General features: G+C 35.6%; 1 protein-coding gene across 5 annotated transcripts in view; it reads right to left on the reverse strand.

Moving 5' to 3' along the window:
* The window catches only part of Gphn (gephyrin), a 602355-nt gene that overhangs the window by 264154 nt on the left and 317948 nt on the right, over window positions 1-20253 (reverse strand). For all 5 annotated transcript variants that reach the window (XM_077799519.1, XM_026385121.2, XM_026385119.2 and 2 more), the window contains exons 6-7: window positions 5404-5470; window positions 588-860 (exon numbers count right to left, since the gene is read on the reverse strand). In XM_077799519.1, the coding sequence (XP_077655645.1) occupies window positions 588-860; window positions 5404-5470 (340 nt within the window). The remainder of the gene's footprint in view (window positions 1-587; window positions 861-5403; window positions 5471-20253) is intronic.

Below are 20253 nucleotides of genomic sequence, written 5' to 3' on the forward strand. Positions count from 1 at the left end.
AATATCTATTAGTTTATTAAGTTAAAAATGCAAATGTATTATATTCATTTTTTTCTCTATACCACTAGGGTAATTTGTGTGCAATATTATTTAAATAAATGTTTAGTTAAGGAACATTTGACAACTGCTTAAAAGACTTGTGTTTAAATTTTTTTTATTAATTTTCAACTGATTTCTAAGGTTTTTTAACTTGTTTTCTGCTCTGTTAAGAATATGTTAAGTTTTGATGTTTTTCATATATAAATATTATATTTTAATATGCCCATAAAAATGATATCTTCAAAGAGTTCTTAATGTCACACTGTTTGTCATGGAAGCTAAACTTCAACAAGCGATAGTAGTATCTATAATGTCTCATAGCACAGAATAAACTTCATTGTCTTCAAGGTCTATATCAAGAAGGAAACATAATAATAGAGTGTAATGGATATCCCAGTTCTTTAGTTCTTTAGTATGCTCTAAAGAGAAGTATGGAAGAAGGGGATGGAAAGAGGGATGTAATCAACACATTCACCTGGGGGTCCTCCAGATCTCTGAGCCTCTCTCTCTCTTTTTTTTTTTTTCTGAGCCTCTCTTAACAGGCTTACCTTGGCAGCAATGGCTGCTGCAGTTATATGTGATGAAGAACTATCTTCCGTTGAAGCAACACCACTGTCTTTCTTCTCTTCTTCCTCTTCTTCACATTGTACCCCTTTGTCTTCTGTCTGTTTATGGGGACTCGTTGTAGGAGGAGGGGAGAGAGGAGGTGGTGGAGAAGGTAAATCTTCTAGTTCATCGTGTACCTCCTTTACTTTTACAATGGCATCACGTAAAAGGTCAATGGCATGAGGTAGAGCTGGCAGTATGAACTGAAAGCATTCCTGTCCACAAGAAGAATAAAGGAAAAAATGAGGATGAAGCCTTTTCTAGACATATAAAATGGTGTCAATCAAATTGACTCTTGATTTTGGATTTGCATTTCCTTCTATCAATTTCAAGAATGAATTAGATTTAAAGCATTGCTTTTACAATGTGAAATATGAAGTAAGCATGGCATTCAGTATTTTCCATAAAGTAGAGAATGACTAAGCTAGTATTACAGTACTAGATATGCATATGTTGCTTTTTTTAAAAGTTAAAATCTGATACAAATTTAGGGTTTAAAAATACATCATGAGAAAGGTGAGAAAGGCAAAAGTTTTCAGTTACAGTAGGACACTAGAACTGACAACCCACAGGAGGACTAGATTATTTTGTTCAGAAAATAGTCATTATGTGACTATCATAATAAAGTATAACCAGGAAACATAGTACAATATGTAAAAATAGAAATGAGCTTATATATTGACTTGCATGAAGTAAATATAATCTGCTGCTCAAGTGCTGACATTACCTACAATGTATTACCAAAAGATAAATGTGAGAAGTTATAACCAAAACATAGAGCCAGGTATGTTGGGGAATAAGTATTTCTCTTTCTCATTTAAAGTAACACTATATCAACTAAGATGTAAAGAAATAACTTAAAATTTTGGAGAGATTACTGGAATACTGGAAGGCTGCCTAAACTTTTGACTTCTCTTTGTATGGCTCAATCAGTTTACTATATAATTAAGAATTTAACCTGGACCAAAGGGCAATAGGGCCTTTACTCTCAGCTTCTGGGAAGTTTCTCTAGACCCTTGGAATGACATGCCTGATAAAAAGTCTTTGCCTGGAGACTTTAGCCACCAGGCACTAAAACTCTGGATACCACCAGCTAAGGTTAGCATTCTTAGCTGGCAATACTCTGAAAGTACTATTATACACTGATGAAGGGTAACATTTCCATGTCCATGACTCCAAAAGGAGAGGACAATGTAATCTCCTTGTTTGATACCTTTCTTGTATTCTTCCCTATGTACTTTTCTCCTTAGATGATTTTAATTTATATCTCTTCCCTATAAAAAATAACAATGAGTATAACAGCTCTCAGTGAGTTTTCTGAATCCTAATGAATTATTAAACCTAAGAGTGGTTTTAGGTATCTTAAATTTGCAATTGGTATCTGAAGTGAAGGCAGTCTTTTGAAGTATTCCTACTTTGTAGTTGGCTGAAGAAGATAAAAGCAATTCAACTCGATGGTCCGAAATACATTATTCTTGCCTCTAAATTTGGGTTTTTGCTGACTCATGAGTGGTGTCCAGTGGGCTGGCCATATGGTCAGGCAGAAGGGCAATGAAAACTGATCTATTAAAGAAATGTCTGCTTGGGGCATGGCCCTAAGGAAATCATTGGGGAAAATTAACAGGTGCGTTAACTGATGGATATGTTAATGTTCATCAGAAGAACTTCCTTGTAAGATTAGAAGTTGATTAGAAATGGAGAGTGGATATAAAGTGTAATTGCTTGATGCCGATACCTTGGCCCATGAGATGATTGGACACTGAAGGGCTACCCCAATGTAAAGATAGGCTGAATCTAGATATAGTTGTACCCTCTGAGACAAAATGCCAATAAGAATTGTTTTAAGAGACTGCAGAAGGCTATGGGGCAGAATCCAGTGATTAAGAAAGGCCCTGCATGTAACTGGCAAATCATATTAATTCAAGTGGATGCTGGTTGACACAAAGAGATCCTAATATTTTCATCCTCAGAGTAAGAGTTTGATAGAGAATAGAATGGGCAACTGAAATATTTGTTGTTTTTGGTGAGAGGAGATAAAGGTATTAAGGCCTGGTTTGTGTGTCTTCATGAGTACATGATCACATTCAACATAGGAAGTGGAAAAGGAAGGTCCCCTCTACAGAAATACTTTTGCTTTTCTGGGAAATGGGATTTGGGGAACGATGCTGGTATGACTATACTTTTTCTTTATAAGTGTACTTTTCCTTTTTCTTCCATGTTACCTCAACTTTCTCTTTTTCTACCTGATGCAGTGGTCTCAGGATCAGTATACAGCTGTAGGTACCAGAAGAGGGGATGATTCTGAAGTGAGAAAACTGTTGATGTTATAATTCTTAAGGGACTAATGTTACCATCTGACCAAATTAGGTTTGAAAGAGTGCAGTTATATTGCCTAGTAGATTAAGGCAGTCCACTAGCTCTTTACCTTTATAATTGTACCCTATATGGATAGGAATGGAGTGAGTGGGAAGCATTTGCAAAACTAGCATTACTGATGACAATCTGGACCACCACGGTAACCGAACCTTGTATTCCTTTCAAAGAAATGTTTGGGTAAAAATGGATACAAGAAAAGAATGAAAGCTTAGGTGAAGAAATGCATGAAAAGGTTATGCAGTGAGGAAAACAAAAGATAACACTGGTGTCTCAAAAGAGGCTTAGAACAAAAGATGATATTGTTTCTTAGCACAACAATATCAGACACTTGTTAGGATGAAGTCATATGCTGCTAAGACCACTCCTTTTTTAGAACTTGACATGCGTGAAAATCTCAGTGGTAACGCCTTGGGAGATATTTGGTCATCCGATATGATGATAGATGAGCTCACTGTTAGTTTCTGAGGAGGACTCTAGTATTGGGTGCCACAGTCTGGCTGGGCACAATTCAGGAGCCACTTGTCAAAAGAAACAAACTTTATTTTTAGAACACACACACTGCACCACACAGCTCTTCAGGAAAACCCTCAGAGCCCAATTGCCACCACCGGCTTCCCACAAGCCTATCAACCTCCCTCACTCCTCCTGTTCTTAAGGCCGATTGGCTGGGTTGTGTGGGCGGAGCCAAAAAATCCCCCAATGAGCAGCTCTGAATCCCCCAATGAGCAGGTCTGAAAGGGCGGGGAAACAACCCAAATGAGCATCACCGCAGAGGAGCCAATCAGTTGGCAGCTAGAAGTTTGCTGGGGCTGCTGTAAGCCAATCATCAGCTGGCAGCTGGAAGTTTGCTGGCAGCTGGAAGTTTGCTGGGGCCCCTTCAACTGTGGCTCTCAACATCTCCCCCTCTCTGTTTAAACAACAAGCATGTGGCTTAGGGACCATGCCTGCCTTAGGTTGTCCAATACTACATATGGTTCTTACCAGTCATCGGATGAGCTGACCTCAAGGCGTCAGCCTCCTGTCTTAGGTTGGTACCATTGCAATTGGATCTTACCCGTCATTGACTACCAGTCCAGCATACAGCCACACCTGTGGATAGGTCTTTGTACCAGCGGGGGGTGGGGGGGGGTGGGGTGGGGTGGGGGTGAGGTTCTTTGTCTCACCTCTGTTGGCCCCCAAATTTTAGCTGAACAACCATCACAAGCAGAAGGGAGGAGGATGCACCAAGCCAATTGACGGCTCCTTTCGGAAAAATTGTACCACCGATGAAACCATCGTTTGCTGGCAGCTGGAAGTTTGTTGGGGCCCCTTCAGCTGTGGCTCTCAACAATTGGGTCAGTATCTTTTGACTTGTTTATCTACTTCTATACTGTAATGCTGTAATAATGTCATTATTAGTAATATTGCAGTATTGAAATAGATGATCAGATGTATAGAGAAACTGAGTTAAAAATTAGTTTCCTCAGAATATAATATCAATAGAAAGTGACAGGACTAATGAAGAAGTGAAAATTAGTTCAGCTAATTTCCTTGGTATATAGTTTTGCACAAAATAGTACAAAAAGCAGTAGGTCAAGGTGGAAAATGAGTATATTACAAAAATATAAAAATATAAAATATAAAATATAAAAATGTTTGCAATGCCTTTAGAGGATGGATTAGCTGTTTCTTTAAATCTATCCATAGTCCACATTACCTCTTTCAAATCTAAGTCATATAAATACTGATAATATAGATGTCCAGGCTCTCTTTGATTAATGTTAATTTTTTGCTATATGAAAGCTTGGGCAAAATGCCAGTGGCAACTTGTGTAGTGAAGAACTAACATTACCTCAAGAGAGTTTGACCTTTGTTCTCAGCTACTGGGAGGTGATCCTTAGGTCCTCAGAATATCATGCTCGATAGGAGTAAAAATCCTTTGTTTGCCTGAGCCTTTGGCTACCTAACAGGGGCTTTGGGTTACAAGGGTATTGGTTTTGTCTTTGGAAGGTAATAGAGAATATACCTTCCAAAGACATCAGTCCAGTCTCTGGGAAGGGTTAAAAAGCTAAAGGTTAGCCACATGGTCAGTATATAACACCACCACCTCTGGATACCAAGAGTGCAGGTGATGATGTCTGACTGACAATATTCTATGTGTACTGTCACACATTGATACCAGGAAAACAAAGCATTCCTGACTTTACCAGCAGAGGACTGTGAGTGTAACAACAGTTGAGGGAGTTCTCTGAGTCTTTATAGTGAATTATTGAAACTAAGGGTGATTTTGGGAATCCCCCAATTACTGTCAGTAATGTGGAATGCTCCAACTTTTTGGTTGGCTAACTCCCAATAGTTGGTTAAAAGTCCTCACACTAAACCATAAATGTCAAGGATGCTTACCTGAGATCCTTTCTTGCTACCTGGTAGGTTAATTATGAGAGTTTTCCCTCTGATTCCACATACAGGCCTGAAAGGAAAGAAAAAGTGGATGAATACTAAATTGCAATGAATGTTTGGTTTAAATATATTCAATAACAAAAGCCAATCAAATTTTCTTTACATATAAACAACTGTTTTAGGAATAAAATCATTATAGTAAGAGATCTTCCAGTTGCTACACAAATTGGGCATTCTGGTTAATGTTTTTATAATAACAATTAGTATGGTGGATTGAAAAAAGGCACTGAATGTGGAATCAGAATACAGAAGCTACTTTGAAGCAATTTGAAAATTAGCATTTTCCCCCTAATATATGTTTTTTCATATCTCATACAGTTGTAAGATTTCAATCAGTGAATAAAGGTTATCAAGTGTAGTAATATTTATGTTCAAAAATCTAACACATAAAGCACTGAACAACTGAGTGAGATTTAGATTTGTGCTCCTGCTCAAGAAGTATAAAAGCTTTAAAGTAAAATAAGATTTTTCATAAATGAATGGCATTAGGGAAAGGGCTAGAGAGCTCAGTTTCTAACAGGCTCATTGGTGGATACAGATCACTGAGAGATCATTATCAATTTCCAGTCTACATTTTAACCAATAGATTAGATAAGAAAGATAAAAAGGTGGAAAAGCCCTGCAAGTCTATTGTCAAAGTTGAAGGTTTGGATTTTTGTGTGGCAGTTAGAATCATGTTCTTTGTTACTTTGATCTTGTAACATTATTTCTTTTTCATCTTTTGAAAACAAATTATGTTAATTAAAAAATTTTACAACTAATATTTTTTTAGTCATGTAAGAGAAGAGTTGTTCACATTTATTTAAAACTTTTCTTATATCTGAAAATGACTACTGAATCACCTTTAGACATCTTACAGAAATTCATGATTTCATTAAAAAATTTAAGGCTTATTTTCTATCCTTTAATTTTAGTTATATTTCTTTAAAATATGCTTTTGTTCTAGCAGTCAAAATTAGATAATGAATTTTAGTTATTCTCAAAATGGCACCGGGTAATTATATAGTTGTTAATATGTTCCTATTTCTTAGGAATTTTGCCTGTCTTTCCTAACCAAAGTGCTGTATTATAGCCTTTTATAATTTTGATAGCTAATTCATTATAATATCAGTAATGTGATTGGAAGGCCAACAACTTCTGGCAATTTATTGGATAAATCTAAAATTTCAGCAAAGAACTTTAGTATGCCCTCATAGAATACAATGTTCTGAAGACTTTTAGCACTTTGCCTCCTCTAAGAATTAAAAACATTCCCATAATAGGGCTGGGGATGTAGCAGAGTGGTAGAACCCAGGGTCTCATGCATTTGTCTAGAATGAACCCCAGCATTGGGAAAAGAAAAAAACCACACACACACACACACACACACACACACTCATTCTCATAACAATTCTGGCATGTTATGCTCTTACCATTTCTGTAGAAGAGAGAAAAATATAATTTTTTAAAATAAAACATGATAAAATAATCTGACATGCAAAGAATTTGACTGACCCATGGCCCTGTGAACTTTGTAATTTTACATATTAAGTTCATTCTATATTGTGTTTCTGTAGTTTCTTTTTCAAAGTATAATGTCCATGATTTTATCTTGACAATGATGTTCTTTCTATATGTTTTTCTTTTTCATTCTTTTGGCTAAGCTATGTTTTTTTAAAAATTTTTTTCTATATGTATTTTAAATTTATTGGATATTATGGAAGTTGAATTTTATTTTCCAAGAAAATCATAACATCATACCACAATGTTAATAAAAAATGAAACTACAGTTAATTTTTTTTCAACTGTTTAATTTGCAAGCTCAGACTTGTAATATTTCCAAAAATACTTCATCTTCTCTAGATTGGCACCCAAAGAGCAGGGCTAATATAACCAATGGCTATATTTTGACTACTATTTCTTTGTGTTATTTATGTGTGTGTGTGTGTGTGTGTGTGTGAGAGAGAGAGAGATAATGACAGGTTTTGCTACACAGCAGGAGAAATTATTTCTGTTTTTTCAATTTCTTTGGCCTTTTATTTTGCCAAAATCAAATTTGTCATTTTTTATTCTCTGCGAATTCCCTGATCTCTTTAAGTGTTTACAAATTAATTATGAAATGTGCTTTTCATTTCTGGGATGCTCAGAGTCTATGAAAGACAAAAGTCCATCATCTGTATATAACGTTTCGTGGTTAATAAAGTATTTTTACATGAACTATCATATTTAATAATATAAAATAAAAGCACTAGAGTCTTAAAAATAGTCCAGTATTTACTAAGAATTATGTGATAAACACTTAAGGAATTTATAAATGTAATACAGAACATTAAAATACATAAACAAATAGCTACAACACAAGATAGTAAGTGATGATAGAAACTGGTATAAAGTTCAATGAGTTCAAAAATAATAGCAGTACATTTATAGCATGAGATAAGACTTTAGAGAAAAGGGAGCATTTGAGCAGCCTTATAAAGGAAAGTTACTCCAACAGGTAAGGAATGATAGGGGGAAGGGCAAGAAAAAGAAAGTAGCTATGTGTGGGGAAAAAATTAAAAAGTACAAAGGAAAAAAAGCACCAAGTGCATTTTGAGTATCACTCTTTCAATTGGCAAGAGTGCTTTATACTTATGGAGGAGTAATGTGAAACAGGAAGTAAAAGAGAAAACACTTGTAGTCTGGTAGATTAGTAATGTTTCAATGTGTAGTCGCTGAATCACCATAATATACATAACTTGGGAATTCAGAAATGAAAAATCTCTCACACTGTCGTAGCCTACCTCTTCCTCTCTGTTACTGATCTATCCGGTAAGAAGCTATGGCTTCTTAAGTAGGCTGTATTTTAACAATCTGTCTGGTTGATTCTGATCCATGTTAAAGTTTGAAAACTACTGTGATAGACTGCTTGAATTTTGATACTAGTTACTATCAGTGCGATCCTGGATTAATCACTGAACTTCTCTACTCCTTAGTTTTTAAAATCTAAATTATTGAAAGGAGTAACACAATCTCTTAAATATAATGTACGCAGTAGGTAGTATATAACTGGCCTCTTCTCTCAAAAAGTACACTGGGATTAGACAGGGGAAGACAAATTCGCTGTAAGAAGCTAGAATATATTCTTAAGGCACTGGGACCATTTATGGATTCTGCTCAATATTATTAAGAACTATTTCAGGATTAATAGTCTAAGATGAACTGAATGGGGGAAACACATGATGTAAAGGAAAGAAAATCTAATAATGCAAAACATAATATAAGTTGAATGAATTTTGGTTCATGTTCTCTGAGATATCTATTTCAGCATGTTATGCTCTTACCATTAAACAATGCTTTGTTCTTTTCCCCCTTCTGTTTTTTAAATTTTCCCTTCCTTTTTCACAGCAGGTGAGATGTGGAGGAACTTTTCTTTTAGTCAGTAATATTATGGCAATTCAACTAGGACAACATGTAAATAATGTAACACATAACATTTATTTGTTACTGACTGCTATGTACTTACATAATATTTTCATATTATTCTCATAGTAGCCCCATGAAGTAGGTATTGATTCCAACTTTATAAATGAGGAAACAGTATGAATTTGACCATGGTAACAGTTAAATGTACAACTGGGATAAGAACTTTTCCAAAATATGATGTAATAATATTACTGTCTTTCAGGAAATCAGTTTCTCTTGAAATCAGTGTATCTTTCTCCTTCCCTCACTCCCTTTCTCATTTCTCTCTCTTGTTCTTTCTATGTTTTTAAAAAAATCTTTAAACTTTACTCCTTTAAGGTAGACTGAATTAAAAATGAAAAAGAGTTGAATTGTAAATTTAACAGTAGACTGGTTATATGAAGAAATAATCCAGTATATGACTTCAGATGCAACCAGAGCTGGATAAATAGATTTTGAAACCAAAAAATTTGGGCTTAAATTTTTAGTGAAATATTTAGAGAAAGATAAATAAAATAAAACTACCCACCAAGTCCCATCTCAATAAAGTCATCTCTCATGTGCATTATCTTCTAAATTTTTCACGTGTAAATATAAATAACCATCATCTTGGATAGAGATGTTACTTGCCTTTTAGTTCTAGTTTTTAGATAATTTTTTCTATTTCAGATTTTTCTGATATAGAAGACTAAAAATGGCACTTTTGTCAGAATTGTAGTTAGGATAGGATACACCTTAGTCAATGAAAAACTGAAGCACATTTGCCAACATTTATACTTGCAAACTTCAGATATTAAAAAGAAAATAGAAGTAAGATATAAATTTTTCTTTTTTAGATATCTTCATTTACTATTTTATTTCTTATTTTTATTTTTTTAAAGATACATATTTTTATGTATTTCCTTTGAAAGGGTTTTCAGATTCTTTAAACATCAAATTATAGGAGGCATGAACACCTAATATATTCAATATTAAATGTCCATGTAAAATAAATTTTTAAAAGCAAAATAAAGAATATTTTAAAAGCAAAATAAAGAATATATTAAAATCAGTCAACTAGGCTAGTGCAAAAGCCTGAGTGATAGTTTTAATTGTCAGTAATTTTATTATAAATTCATCTAGTTCATTCAATAAATAGTTATTGAGTACTTTCCATGGGGGTTAGGAAGTGTTAAGTAATGGGGCTACAAGAATATAATAGTCTTGCCCCGGAGGAATTTACAGATAAACAGAAAAGTATCAATAAGTGTTAATATGCTTAAATAAATACTACAGGCATATTACTGCAAAAATACTAAGGGAAAAATGGGAAAGGCATTTTAGCTATATGTGAGGGAGGGTTGGGTGGCTAGGGAAAACTTCTAAGAAGAAAGGAATATATAAGCTAAACCTTGTAGGTGTTACAGAGATGGAAAATAAGAAGTACACTTTCATGCTGAGAAAATGGCATGTACCAAGGATCCAGAAGCTAGCAAGAGAATAACCTTATGTTTGTGGTAACAATAAATATGGGTGGAAGATACTGTTAAAAAAAAAAAAGGCAAATTAAATGTTGAGAGCCAGGGTCAGAATGATGCCAGGCATTTGCCAGAGGGAATGTTTGAATGGTGATGCCAGGGAACCATTGAGATGATGATTTGAGTTAAGCTATATATAATTGCTGTGATGCTGGATTGATTGTATTGTATATTTGACCTTTACTGGGCAATGGGGCGGCTCTTGCTGCCTTGGGTGCCTGCTACTTTGGAGTTCTAGCGGGGATTCCTGGAGAGTTCCCATTGGTTGGGGCAGTGCGAGAGGAGGGATTTCCCATTGGGGTGTGGTGTGTCCTGGGAGAAAGCCCCATGCATGCGGGTGTTCATGGGAGTGCAGAGAATAAAGGAGTTTCTGTTTTGAACCTACAAGGCTGTGTGGCGGCTAGGTTATTTTGTGCCCAGCCAGACTGCGGCAATTAAATAGGCTTTGGAAAGTAATCTTAAAGTATTCAGTTTTTATCCATAAACTATATCCACAGCAGAACATCAAATTCCACTGAAGAGTTCTGATCAGAGAAATAACAAACTATCTGTATTTCCAAGAAATATTTCTGACTGCAATATGGAAAACTGACTGGGGAAGTGCAAGTCAGGAAACCAGGAAATCAGTTAAAAGGTGAAATAATATAAGAGGTGAATTAGGTTGGTTACAAACACAATGAAGCAAAGTAGGCATGTTATCGTTAAGTGTATTCTGATATACAGAATACAATGTGTTAGGTACCTTTTTCTCCAAAAATACTTTTGGCAATTTTAATACATAAAGAATAATTTTTAACAAGTGGAACACTTTGAGGAAAACTAGTACTGATCTAGATTTGTAGTATATCTGTAGTATATTCTATATTAAACTTGATCATAACAGGTATGGGTGAAAGAATATAAAAAAGTATTAACTAAAAAAAGAAAATTTTATTAAGTATTATATAAAAATGTGTAAAATATACACAATAACAATAAAAACTTACTGATATGCCTACCATCTAGGTGAAGAAACAGACTATAACTGAAACCCCAAAACACTACTCGGTGCCTTGCTTATATTTCAACTCCCTTCTTCCCCAGATAACTATTATCCTGAGTTTCAAAACTGTTATCATCTTACTTAATTTTAGCAGCATTATTGATATAATTCAGACACAATTAATGGATTTAAACTGTATAATTTAATGGTATGTAAAGTATATACATAGTTGAGTAACCATTACCATGATCAGTTTTAAAACATTTTCATCACTCCTGACAGAAATACCACAGCCATTAGAATTCACTTCACATTTTCTTTCAACCCTCAACCACTAATCTACATTCTGTTTTTATAGATTTGCCTATTCTGAACCTTTAACATAAATGGAATCATATTGACTTTTTGTGACTGTCTTATTTTACTTAGCATAATGTTTTCAAGGTTCATCCATGTGGAATGCACATCAGTCATTTGCTTACTTAAATTAAAAAAAAAACCCAAAATTTCCTTTTCTTGGTGACAGGGTCTTGTTTGTATTGCCCGGGGTTGGTCTTGAATGTCTGGGCTCAAGTAACCCTTCTGCCTTAGATTCCTAAGCCAGGACTATACTACAGACATACACCATTACAACTGGCACATTTGTTTTCATTTGCTGCTACTATAAACAATGTAGCTATTAACATTACTTTACATTTTACGTGAGGCTTTCATTAGGATAATGTTCTTCAAATTATTGATCATACATAATTAATAAGATGGTATTATGGTTTGAATGTGTTCCCCCCACAAGCATGTTGCATTAATCCCTAATGCAACAATGTTGGGGAGGGGGAGCTAAAGGGAGGTATTACTTGATGAACCCAGCCTAATTCCATTTTAAGATTGGGAGCCAACTCCTCACAAAGTCATGAAAAGTTAATTTCTGTTTTACTATAAATTACAGCAATTTCTAAACTTGCTTGGAATGCCTGCCCATGCCTTGAACTCACCCATGCCTGGTTTTCCCTGACCAGATAACAACTCTCTCTGAAACTTTAGTGGTGCCTCATAAATTCTGGCTTTTCCTGACCAGCTAACAACCCTCTTTGAAACCCTAATGATGCCTCATAAATTCTGATGTTGTGATCTAAATTTACTCCTTAAGTGCTGAACCATTTAGACCATTAACCTACTACCTTAATGGTCTATGCATTATGCTTGTCAAAATCCTGTTATCTGTAAGTTCTCAAAACACCCCACTTTTATAACTTTTGTGCTATAAAACTGCGATCCTTGAGAGCTGGAGTACTGTTCTCTAACGCAAGGATTTCGGGAGAGACAGTCCAGAATTACACGCTTGCTTTAATTTGATCTGAAATTGGGTTTGGTGGTCTTTTCTTTGTGTTGTGGTTTAACATTAATGAATTCTCCATCCTCATGAATGGATTATGGGTGATTATAAAAGAGCCTTTCGGTTATGAGCTCAATCTCCAATCTCTGTCATGCATGCTCTTTTACCCTTCCACCATTTGCTGTGGAATGACACAGTAAAAATATCCCAGTTTGATGTGGCCCCCTGATTTTGGACTTATCAGCTTCTACAACTGTAAAAAAATAAATTACTGCACTATATAAACTACCCATTCTCAGATATTGTTATGGCCAGCACAACATGAATTTAAGATAGGTAGGAAAAAAAAAAAAACCCAGAAAGTATCAAAAAGCTTTCCTTAAAGTTACGAAAAGTATTGTGTCATAAATTTGTGAGCTCTGTATATACCCACATGTGGTGTATATGCTTACACACACACACACACACACACACACACACACACACAAACACAAAGACATAAATATATGCATGTGTGTGGGTACTAGGTTAAGATGTGAAATATATTTGGTCAAAAGTTTGAAAGCTACTGTTCTAGGGTATCTAGATAGAAGTAAAACTTATGAGTCATAGGAATAGGCAGATGTGCAGCTTTAATACATAAAAGCAAATAATTTTCCATAATGTTTACCAATTTACATTCTTATCAGCATTGCTGCTACCTGTTCTTGACATTGCTTGAGCTGCTTTTTAAAAAATGTATTTTGGAGTCTTGTTAAGGAAGCCGGTTCCTATGATGACATGTTAAAGTGTTAGGCCTCTATTTTCTTCTGGCAGTTGCAGAGTGTAGGGTTTCTGGTCTAATTTCTAGTTCGACGAACCAAGAAAAGCCCAGGACCAGATGGACACACAGCTGAGTTCTGCAAGTCCCATAATGAAGAACTAATACCAATACTCTACATATTATTTCGTGAAATAGAAAAAGAAGGAGCATTTCCAAACATTTTATGAGGCCAATATCACCCTGATTCCAAAAATAGGTAAAGACAAAAAAAAGAAAAAAATTAGACTAATATCTCTAATGAACACAGATGCTAAAATTCTGGCAAATCAAATAGAAAAACATATCAAAAAGAGAGTATAACATGATCAAGTGGGAATCATCCCAGGGAATGCAAGGTTGGTCTAATATATGGAAACCAATAAATGTAATTCATCACATCAATAGACTTAAAGATAAGAATCATATGATCATCTCAATAGATGCAGAAAAAGTATTCAACAAAATACTGCACACCGTCATGTTTGAAACACTAAAAAATCTAGGGATAATAGGAACATATCTAGGCATCTTAAAGGTATCTATGCTAAACCTCAGGCCAACGTCATTCTAAAAAGAAAAATTGAAGGCATTCCTCTAAAAACTGGGAAAAGGCAGGGATACCCTCTTTCACCACTTCTATTCAACTTAGTTCCTTTTTTTTTTTTTTTATTGGTCGTTCATAACATTACATAGTTCTTAATACATCATATTACACGGTTTGATTCAAGTGGATTATGAACTCCCGCTTTTACCCCGTATACAGATTGCTGTATCACATCAGTTTCCCTTCCACTGATTGACATATTGCCTTTCTAGATTCTGATGTATTCTGCTGTCTGTCCTATTCTCTACTATCCCCCCTCCCCTCCCCTCCCCTCCCCTTTTCTCTCTCTACCCCTTCTACTGTAAATCATTTCTTCCATTTGTATTAACTTGTCTTACCCCTCCTTTCCTCTTATATGACATTTTGTATAACCCTGAGGATCCCCTTCCATTTCCATGCAATTTCCCTTCTCACTCCCTTTCCCTCCCACCTCTCATCCCTGTTTAATGTAAATCTTCTTCTCAAGCTCTTCGTCCCTACCCTGTCCTTGTTTACTCCCCTTATATCAAAGGAGTCATTTGGTATTTGTTTTTTAAATATTGACTAGCTTCACTTAGCATAATCTGCTCTAATGCCATCCATTTCCCTCCAAATTCTATGATTTTGTCATTTTTTAGTGCAGAATAATACTCCATAGTATATAAATGCCACATTTTTTTTATCCATTCATCTATTGAAGGGCATCTAGGCTGGTTCCACAGTCTTGCTATCGTGAATTGAGCTGCTATGAACATCGATGTAGCAGTGTCCCTGTAGCATGCTCTTGTTAGGGCTTTAGGGAATAGACCGAGAAGGGGAATAGCTGGGTCAAATGGTGGTTCCATTCCCAGCTTTCCGAGAAATCTCCATACTGCTTTCCAGATTGGCTGCACCAATTTGCAGTCCCACCAGCAATGAACAAGAGTGCCCTTTTCCCCGCATCCTCTCCAGCACTTATTGTTGTTTGACTTCCTAATGGCTGCCAGTCTTACTGGAGTGAGATGGTATCTTAGGGTAGTTTTGATTTGCATTTCTCTGACTGCTAGCGATGGTGAGCATTTTTTCATGTACTTGTTGATTGATTGTATGTCCTCCTCTGAGAAGTGTCTGTTCAGGTCCTTGGCCCATTTATTGATTGGGTTATTTGTTATCTTATTGTCTAATTTTTTGAGTTCTTTGTATATTCTGGTTATTAGGGCTCTATCTGAAGTGTGTGGAGTAAAGATTTGTTCCCAGGATGTAGGCTCCCTGTTTATCTCTCTTATTGTTTCTTTTGCTGAGAAAAAACTTTTTAGTTTGAGTAAGTCCCATTTGTTGATTCTATTTGTTAATTCTAGCGCTATGGGTGTCCTATTGAGGAATTTGGAGCCCGATCCCACAGCGTGTAGATCATAACCAACTTTTTCTTCTATCAGATGCCGTGTCTCTGATTTAATATCAAGCTCCTTGATCCATTTTGAGTTAACTTTTGTGCACGGCGAGAGATATGGATTCAGATTCATTTTGGTGCAAATGGATTTCCAGTTTTCCCAGCACCATTTGTTGAAGATGCTATCCTTCCTCCATTGCATGCTTTTAGCCCCTTTATCAAAAATAAGATAGTTGTAGTTTTGTGGATTGGTTACTGTGTCCTCTATTCTGTACCATTGGTCCACCCTCCTGTTTTGGTACCAGTACCATGCTGTTTTTGTTACTATTGCTCTGTAGTATAGTTTGAAGTCTGGTATCGCTATACCACCTGATTCACACTTCCTGCTTAGTATTGTTTTTGCTATTCTGGGTCTTTTATTATTCCATATGAATTTCATGATTCTTTTATCAATTTCTACAAGATATGCTGTTGGGATTTTGATTGGCATTGCATTGAACTTATATAGGACTTTTGGTAATATCGCCATTTTGATGATGTTAGTTCTGCCTATCCATGAGCAGGGTATATTTTTCCATCTTCTAAGGTCTTCTTCTATGTCTTTCTTTAGGGTTGTGTAATTTTCATTGTATAAGTCTTTCACCTCTTTTGTTAGGTTGATTCCCAAGTATTTTATTTTTTGGGGGGATATTGTGAATGGAGTAGTTGTCCTCATTTCCGTTTCAGAGGATTTGTCGCTGATATACAGGAATGCCTTAGATTTATGCGTGTTGATCTTATATCCTGCCACTTTGCTGAATTCATTTATTAGCTCTAATAGCATCTTTGTAGACCATTTTGGATCTGCTAGGTATAGAATCATATCATCTGCAAATAGTGATAATTTAAGTTCTTCTTTTCCTATTTTTATGCCTTTAATTTCTTTCGTCTGCCTAATTGCTCTGGCCAGTGTTTCGAGGACTATGTTGAACAGAAGTGGTGAGAGAGGGCATCCCTGTCTTGTACCAGATCTTAGAGGGAATGCCTTCAATTTTTCTCCATTCAGAATGATGCTGGCCTGTGGCTTATCATAGATTGCTTTTACAATGTTGAGGTATGATCCCGTTATCCCTAATTTTTCTAGAGTTTTGAACATAAAGGGATGCTGTACTTTGTCGAATGCTTTTTCTGCATCTATCGAGATGATCATATGGTTCTTATTTTTAAGTCTATTGATGTGGTGGATAACATTTATTGATTTCCGTATATTGAACCAACCTTGCATACCAGGGATGAATCCTACTTGATCATGGTGTATAATTTTTTTGATATGTATTTGAATCCGATTCGCCAGAATTTTATTGAGGATTTTTGCATCAAGGTTCATTAGAGATATTGGTCTGTAGTTTTCTTTCTTTGAGGTGTCTTTGTCTGGTTTCGGAATCAGGGTGATGTTGGCCTCGTAGAATGAATTTGGAAGTTCTCCCTCTTTTTCTATTTCCTGAAATAGCTTGAAAAGTATTGGTGTTAGTTCCTCTTTAAAGGTTTTGTAAAACTCTGCTGTATACCCGTCCGGTCCTGGGCTTTTCTTAGTTGGTAATCTTTTGATGGTTTCTTCTATTTCCTCTATTGTTATTGGTCTGTTTAGGTTGTCTATATCCTCCTGACTCAATCTGGGCAGTTCATAAGACTTAAGGAATTTATCTATGCCTTCACTATCTTCTATTTTATTGGAGTATAAGGATTCAAAATAATTTCTGATTATCTTCTGTATTTCTGAAGTGTCTGTTGTGATATTGCCTTTTTCATCCCGTATGCTAGTAATTTGGGTACTCTCTCTTCTTCTCTTTGTTAGCATGGCCAAGGGTCTGTCAATTTTATTTATTTTTTCAAAGAACCAACTTTTAGTTTTGTCAATTTTTTCAATTGTTTCTTTTGTTTCAATTTCATTAATTTCAGCTCTGATTTTAATAATTTCTTGCCTTCTACTTCTTTTGCTGTTGTTTTGATCTTCTTTTTCTAGGATTTTGAGATGAAGTATGAGATCATTTATTTGTTGGTTTTTTCTTTTTTTGAGGAATGAACTCCAAGCAATGAATTTTCCTCTTAGAACTGCTTTCAATGTGTCCCATAGGTTCCGATATGTTGTGTCTGTGTTTTCATTTAACTCTAGGAAGTTTTTAATTTCCTCCTTGATGTCTTCTAAAACCCATTGATCATTCAGTAACCTATTGTTGATTCTCCAAGTGATGCTTGATTTTTCCTTCCTACTTTTATCATTGAATTTCAGTTTCATTCCATTGTGATCAGATAAGATGCATGGTGTTATCTCTACCCCTTTATATTGTCTAAGAGTTGCCCTGTGACATAATATATGGTCTATTTTTGAGAAGGTTCCATGTGCTGCTGAGAAAATGTGTAACTACTTGATGTTGGGTGGTATAGTCTATATATGTCAATTAAGTCTAGATTATTAATTGTGACTTAGTTCTTGAAACACTGGCCAGAGCAATTAGAAAGATGAAAAAAATTAAAGAGATACAGATAGGAAAACAAGAACTCAAATTAGCACTATTTGCAGATGATATGATTCTATACCTAGAAGACCAAAAAGTGCTACCAGAAAACTTCTAGAACTAGTAAATGAATTAGGCAAAGTAGCAGGATTTAAAATCAAAAACCCATAAATGAAAGGCATTTCTAATCAGTGACAAATCCTCTGACAGGGAAATGAGGAAAACTACCCCATTTACTATAGCCTCAAAGAAACAAAAAGAAGTTGGATCCAAGATGGCGGAGGAGAGGAGGTACTGTTTCTGGCTGCTCTGTGGAATTAAACCAAGAAAACAGGCAGTGTCTCCACAAGGTGTCACCTAGATGAAATACAACATCTCAGAGCATTTGACAAGATCCCTATACAGCGGATTTTCACAGAAACCATCAGAGCTACGAACACCTATGCAGAAATCAGAGTGTCTATATTCCAATAAGACTTTGGACTCCGGACACAAAGCCTGCGGTTTTAGCGCACACATGGCTCTCAAGCAGCGTACCAGAATCACATAGTCAGTTCCGCGCTGCTCCCACGCAGGCCACATGGCTGCAATCTAGCTACAGCACAAAGCCATCTAAGCTCCTCCTGCCTCACCAGACAGCTTGGCACTGGAAGTAGTCCTACTCCATCTTGGAAAACCTCTCTAGCCATTTTGGTGGGCGTGGCTATCAAATCGGACCTGCATTTGAGAAGCATATTGTCCTACATTCGACCCCCAGTTCATTGGCCACCGCCAGAAACTATAAATCTTTTTATGAAACTACTGATAATATTGTAAATAATAATTGAATCCAACATTTCTGGACATTGAGACTAAACTATAAATGTTTTAATAACAATAATTTTTTCATTAGGATCTGTTCACATCCTTCCCCACAAAGGAGGGATCATGGAATCATACAAGAGCACTACAAATATATAAGGTAAAAACGATAACACACCAGTAACATAGAGGTGGAAAAAAAAAGAAATGTGAGCAACATGAAAAGACAAGGAAAGAAAGTACCACAAATAATTCACATCATCAAAAGAATTGACAGCTACAGCAGAAAGAATTATAGAGAAAGATTTAAGACATTAGAGAACAAATACAGGCAGTGAAAGATCACTTTGACAATGAGCTAAATAAACAAATCCAAGAAGCAAAAGATCAAATCAACAGGGAGATGGAGGCAATTCAAACAAACAAACAAACAAACAAACAAAAACCAAACAGAAATCCTTGAAATGAAAGAAATAATAAATCAAACTAAAAACTCAAAGGAAAGCATCACCAATAGAGTAGATCACTTAGAAGATAGGACATCAGATAATGAAGATGATACACTTTATCATCTTGAAAAGAATGTAAACAGCACAGTGAAAATGATAAGAAACCACAAGCAGAATATCCAAGAAATATGGGATATCATAAAAAGACCAAATTTAAGAGTTATTGGGATACAGGAAGGCATAGAAGTACAAACCAAAGGAATGAGCAATCTGTTTAACAAAATAATATCAGAAAACTTTCCAGACATGAAGAATGAAACAGAAATCTATATTCAGAAGCCTACAGGATGCCAAATGTGCAAAATCACAACAGATCCACACCAAGACACATTATAATGAAAATTCCCAACATACAGAATAAGGAGAGAATTTTAAAAGCTACAAGAGAAAGGAATCAGATTACATATAGGGGTAAATCAATTAGGATAACCAAGATTTTTCAACACAGACCCTGAAAGAAGATCCTGGAACAACATATTTCAAGCTCTGAAAGATAATGAGGGCCAACTAAGAATCTTGTATCCAGCAAAATTAAGCCTCAAATTTGAAGATGAAATAAAAACCTTGCACGATAAGCAAAAGTTAAAAGAATTTATAGCTAGAAAACTGGCACTACAAACATCCTTGGCAAAATACTTCATGAAGAGGAAATGAAAAACAACAATGAAAACCAGCAGAGGAAGGTATCACACTAAAGGAAAAACTAATCAAAGAGGAAAACCAAGTCAAGTTAAATAACAAAAATAAACAAACATGGCTGGAAATGCAAATCATGTCTCAATACTAACCCTAAAAGACAATGGCTTAAACTCAGCAATCAAAAGACAGGCTAGCAGACTGGATTAAAAAAGATCCAACAATATGCTGCCTACAGGAGACTCATCTGTTAGGAAAAGACATACCCAGATTGAAGGTGAAGGGTTGGGGAAAAAATCATAACACTCACATGGACTACGGAAGCAAGCAGGGGTTTCCATAC

This window comes from Urocitellus parryii, chromosome 6 (assembly GCF_045843805.1).
Source record: "Urocitellus parryii isolate mUroPar1 chromosome 6, mUroPar1.hap1, whole genome shotgun sequence".
Classification (NCBI taxonomy): domain Eukaryota; kingdom Metazoa; phylum Chordata; class Mammalia; order Rodentia; family Sciuridae; genus Urocitellus; species Urocitellus parryii.